The following is a 6,000-nucleotide window of genomic DNA, read 5'->3' as shown; positions in this document are numbered from 1 at the left end:
GATAATGTGAGAGAAATGAATAGATTAATTATGGGAGGAGTATTTTAAATGCTACAGGCTTTGTCTAAAATAATTCACATTTTTCCATCCAGTGGTTCCTCTCTTTGAATCCTGTTAGAATGACAGTAGATCTTTTCATTCTTTCCTCACTTTAGGCATGACTTTGAAGAACCTGAAGATGTGAAAATGAAATGGATACTGTGCTCCTTTTGGCTAGGATTGGAGAGGGTCCACTAACTGATCTCTGCTACGAGCCACTTTCAACATCAAAGCTACTTTTTTCTTTTCTTTTTTTTTTTCTTTTTTTTTTTTTTTTTTTGAGACAGAGTCTGGCTCTGTCACCGGGCTGGAGTGCAGTGGTGCAGTCTCGGCTCACTGCAACCTCTGCCTCCTGGGTTCAAGGGATTCCCCTGCCTCAGTCTCCTGAGTAGCTGGGACTACAGGTGCATGCCACCACACCCGGCTAATTTTTTGTGTTTTAGTAGAGATGGGATTTCACTATGTTGGCCAGGATGGTCTCAATCCTAAGCTACTTTTAGCAGGATTGAACTCTGAGGTCATCCAGTAGCCAATTGTGATGCTGTTGTCACTCTTAAAACTGGAGTGACTTACCGTTTTTGGTGGTCTAAGGCCTGTGATTCCTGTTTTGCCATTTCTTGGCTGTGTGTTTAAGGACCTCTTATCCCCAGCCTCCTCATTTGTAAAAGAATCCTTTCCATGGACCTTGTGCATTTCATGGACATGTAATATCATCTTGCAGGTGCCTGGGGTCTGGAAGATGCTTTGTAGGTGCTCTCCCTTTCCCTATATGTTCCAAGTGACCCTCATCTGGTGCATTCTTCATTTGATTAAAGCAAGGAAGGAAGCTTTAGCAGAGGGCTCTATCTCTTGATTGGCCTCTGCCATCCCCTGGCCCACTGTCTTCCCTATTATGCACACTGATGGCAGAGACAGCAACAGACAGCTTGCCCAAACACACCAAGCTGAATTAAAGCACTACCCAGGTAGAGGTCTATTCTATTAAGAAAGGATCATCCAGAAATTGAGGTCACTATAACACAAGGGAAAGATTCAAGGATCACAAAGTCCCTGCTAGGAAGTGACCAATGAGAGCTGCAAAGGGTGTTTAAGTTTTGGTCCATCCCCAAATATAGTTCTTTCTTGGACAACAGCATCTCAGCTATGCTCTGGCTGAACTGGGAGGTGACAGCTGCCTAGCTTTGCTCTTCCTACCTGATACGTTAACTCATGCACCATTGTTACTGTGGTTGGGAAGTATGGTGGACCGTAGATGGAAGAAGAGAATGGGAGTGAGATATTTACACAGTTCTGAATTTTGGGGATGAGGGCTGTGCGTTTTTCCTGTCTATGTTGTATTTGTATCAGCAGTATAATAATGATTAAAAGCATACTCTTTGGAGGTAGACTTACTGGCTTAGAATTGTGAACATACTACTTAATCGGCTATCTCTTTTGGCAAATTATTTGATTTTTTGATATCAATTTTCTAAGCTGTAAAATGAAAATAGTAATAGTATTTAACTCATTGTTTTAGGTTAAATGAAATAATACATATGAAGTGCTTAGAATAATGTCTGACAAATAGTGTCCACTCACAAAATGCTATGTTTGTTTTAGCTGCTGTAGTAGTATACCTCTGGTATCCTTGAGCAAGAGACTTTGGCTTTTGAATTTATTTATCTAAGATCCTCTAAGACAGCTCTGATATAATTCCCTCCCAGACAGCATTCCTGCAATCCCAAAGACCCCCCTTTTCCATTTTTTTGTCCTTGGAGACTTCTAAGGTTTAAAGTTATATGTATCTTCTTTCCTTAGCAATCAATACCCATTACATATGTCTCACAATTATAACTTTTCCTGGAAACAGATGTTAATGGATTCTGTCCAACCCAAAAGACCCTCACTTCCCTATACATCAGCTCTTGAGTTTCCTAAAAGCCTGACCTTCAGTTAGAAAATGATCAGGAAGCTTCTCAAAAAGCCTAGGAATCTAATCAATATTTCTCACTCAATGGTGATGATTAGTAGAGGACATCAATTGTCATCAACAGTGCACCACAATGTCAAATAAGTAACACAGGATGCAGGCTTCTGACATTTACCATCCATTATACATCCCCCAGGAGGTGGGAGTGCTTCAGGTTTCCATGGCAGCAGTCAGCCAAGTTAATGTGATGGCCTTCAAACAAAATGAACGGATAATATATAATTAAACAACAACAACAAAAACTAGACACCCACTCGCAGTAGTTTTCAGGAGCCTGAGTTTTCTTTGGGTCTATCCAAATGCCAATGTCAAGAAGATTGGACTTCACGACTGAGAGTAAAGAAGATTTATCCATTCAGTCTAAAATCTCCATTCCAAGTTTTCTAGCTGAGAGCCCAATTCCCCTTTTGTTTAGGGATATGGTCCCTGTTTGTCTGTTTCTATCCACAGCTCTGCCAGAGACGAAAGCGGTGTTTGAAACAATTCACCCAGATTTCCATCTGTAGTCATCAAGAATGGAATTGATCAAATTCCTTAAGATATTTACTTAAAGTCCTGATTTTGAGGGCCTAGTGCTCTCTGGAAAAGGGACAGCAGCAGCCTGCAGCAGTTTTCCAGCTAACAAGAATTTCGTTAGCTATGTGGCCATCTAGTGGCTCTTCCATGAATGTCACTGATGGATTGTCAGGTACACAGACAATTGCCCACTCATAAGGAAGTTGATATCTTTCTTGGAATATGACTTCCTAATTTTAGCACATGCGATGTGAGTTTCTGAATTCTAGAATCATCCGGCAGGACAGATGCTTTGAGAAAAAGGCAGAATAGCTATGGGGAGATGTTTGATATTTGGGAATGATTGCTGGTATATTGGGCATGCTGATGACAGGTCATCCGTCGGTGAAGTTTTTGTTTTGTGTCGTCATTGGTGTATTCCTGACAGAACTGATGTAAATATGCGCATGAAGATTCCTTGGTACAGCAGCATTTTGATAATATCATATAGCAAGTATGGATTACGATTTATTGTTTTGAGTGTTTTAAAAAGTGGCTGAACTGGACTTAAACTGCACAACCGATTTCCTGCATCCTCTCCCTTAACTCCCTTCCTGAAGTGTACAGCCACGGACATCTCAGCTTGAAGTGTATAGCCATGGACATCTCTGCTCAGGTTTTAATTCTCATGTTTATATTTTATCTTGTTTTCCTTTGGGTTGCCCTAGTGTTGGCATGTTATAGTGGTCAGTAATTTGGACAGAGGTTTTGCTTAAACCCCAGGGACCTGTAAAACTTCAGCCCTCAGGCCACTGATCTGTGTGGGTTGGGAGTGTAATCGAAGCCCATCAGCTTTCAGTCCTCTCTTGGATTTTACTCTCCGCGGTGCTTTCTCGGGTACCCACTCCCATGCATGTCACATGGGTGAGTGGAGAGCTTGACAACCTTTCCATGCTTCTCTCATTCTCAGAATGGCCCCCCAGCTGCGGCCCTAATTCCATCCATGGCTAGTCCACTCCTCACCTCAGCTGCACCTCCAGTCCCAGGATAGCCAAGTCACATCTTTGTCCTATTTGTTTTCCATAAGTTTTAGTATTTTTGCTTATAAATCATTTGAATTTCTCCTTCCCAACCCAAATCCAGTCCATGGAAGACCATTAAAAATGTAAATATACAATTAGAAAAATGGTGTTGAAAAGGACAGTATGTATTATGGGCTCTAAAGGGCAAGATCATTTGCTTCCAGATAAATCTGTGTCTGTTCAGAGCAGAGGGGACATGACCCAACTGCAAGGACAACTCTATACCCTAAAACACACCATCTTCAAATACAACAAACTCAAGTTGAGTTTGGGCAAGTGCCAGCTATGTCCATGTATGGGGTGGGGACTCCCGATGTCCATTCCCGGGAAATCATGGCCAGTAACTGGCTCCACAGCCATGGCAGAACTGGGCTGACAAGGGGTCAACAAGTAACCAGGAGCTGTGATGTTTGATTCTGCTCTGTAGACGTTGGAAGGAGAGGCTTCCTAACAGCATTTAAAAGGAATAGAAAGTCCTAAGGCTTGGGGTCTACATATGGACAAAACTTGGAGAAAGTGACCTAAAATTGAAAAGGGGCTTAACTGTCAGAGGCTTCTGAGATTGTTGAAAGGAAAGGGAAGCAAATTAGAAATCCAAAGAGATCTGAACAGGAAGCAACGAGTTGGGAGAATGGGCAGGTACAAGAGATGTTTATTATTGGAGAGAGAGGAACTTCGAAAAAAAAATCACCAGAAAGTAGCAGTTAGTTAAATATGGAGCCCAAGACAGAAGTAATGGAGGGAGGATTTTGTCTGAAAGAGATATGGAGACAATACAAAAATAATGAATCAGAAAGGTGATCCTTTTATAAAGGAAATACGATATCATCAAAATGTGCTTTGTTCATCCACATATGCAGCGTTCAGGAGAACAGGAAGATGTGGCTGTTCCGTAATTTTGGACATCAGAGGCTTATTGTTTGCTTTAATGAGGAAAGCATATATCAGATGTGGAGTTTCTGGGGTTTTTTTCCCCTCAAATTTACATAAAACGTTTAAATTAGTTTCCTTGGCTTTAAGTACACATTTGTCAACACCCATTCTTAAAGTGGCAGCTTTGATTAGAACAACAGGCGCCGAAGGAAAGCTCCTGTGGTATCCAGTGCTGAGTCACTGCTGTGCTGTGCTGCAGGCAGGCTCCGCTCCAGGAGAAAGACAAGTCAGCAGAGCAACAAAAATGTCAACAAGGACAACAGTCTTTCTTCCTTCCGTTGTAGCCTTTATTTATTTCATCGAGTCAGAACATTTTTATTTAGCACTTGAAAACTTTATTTCAGTAAATGGAAAAAAAATATATTGCATGTAGCTTTAACAGTTCACAAGAAGAAAATAGAGGACACAAAAGAACACCTTGAGAGGCATCTGTGTAAGCAGCAGCTGAAATCATTCCCAGGGTAACCCCCCATCCCATAACAAACGGACAGGGAGGGGGTGGAGACAGCACAGAAATGGCACGTTGTCAAGTAGCACATGATAAAGACCTTAGAAACCCTTCGTAGGAGTTTTGAGTATGTCCTCACTTGGAGTACCTTTTCTGAAATTCTTGTAACCTTCTGATTTCTCTGTCAGCTTCTTGAGGAATTCTAGAGAGGTAAACCTAGGAATTTAGAATTGCCAGGAGCATTATGTGTTTTCCTTTCCTACCACCGTTATTTTAAGGACTATCCTGCAGTTCTGTCCACTATTCTTCTGCCTCTTTCACTTTTAATTACCTAGTAGAATCCATGCCACTCTGCCCTGCCTTCTTTGGCATTTCTGCAGGAATTTCATTTAAACCAGAGTTAGTGCTGATGATTTCAAGTTTTAAAAAGTACTTTTACATTTCCAAAGAAGTAACTTTACATATGCAATGTTTTCTTCCTCGACTGTAAGTTATCATCCTCAAAGTTTGGACTCTTAAAAGAAACTAGAGTAACATTTTGTAGGAAAATACTACGGCAAGGGTACAAATTTTTATATTGCAGTAAAGAGCATTTGAAAGACCACGAGAAATTTTTTTCTGCAGCATATGTTTATGATAGAGGGTGTGAATTCTACCGGTAAATATTAACAGGAAGAAGGTGCTTCTCTTAAACATTTTCTTTCAGGATAGAGGACATTTGAAAAACTACCAAAAATTTGAGTAGCAGATATCTAGGTAAGGTTGTAAAGATCTTGCATCCAGAATCCCAAGCCCAGGCTTGCACAGCCATTTTGGATATCCAGCTTCAAGCTCTAAATAGAAACAGATGGTTAAAGATAAGTTGTTTACTATGAAATATGTGAGCCATGTATTTCCATTACTCATTTATATCTACTAATTAGAATAACCTTTCTGGATTCCGTAGTCCTACATTTATTCATGCTTTTATAGATCTGCCTAGCCATTGCTAATTAAGCAGTTATAAAATAAATAGGCCTATTATGAAAGAAAGA

The 6,000-nt window shown here is 40.6% G+C and overlaps 1 protein-coding gene across 1 annotated transcript in view; it reads right to left on the bottom strand.

The window, feature by feature from the left end:
• Nucleotides 1-5,577: 5,577 nt before the first annotated feature.
• ADAM7 (ADAM metallopeptidase domain 7) overlaps nt 5,578-6,000 on the bottom strand; it is a 64,085-nt gene continuing 63,662 nt past the window's right edge. The window contains exon 22 of the mRNA XM_033228900.1: nt 5,578-5,799. Within this exon, the coding sequence (XP_033084791.1) occupies nt 5,799 (1 nt within the window). The 3' untranslated portion in view covers nt 5,578-5,798. The remainder of the gene's footprint in view (nt 5,800-6,000) is intronic.

Source organism: Trachypithecus francoisi, unplaced genomic scaffold (assembly GCF_009764315.1).
Source record: "Trachypithecus francoisi isolate TF-2019V2 unplaced genomic scaffold, Tfra_2.0 Contig01440, whole genome shotgun sequence".
Classification (NCBI taxonomy): domain Eukaryota; kingdom Metazoa; phylum Chordata; class Mammalia; order Primates; family Cercopithecidae; genus Trachypithecus; species Trachypithecus francoisi.
The sequence above is the reverse complement of the archived record's forward strand: the minus strand, read 5'-3'. Positions and strand labels throughout refer to the sequence as shown.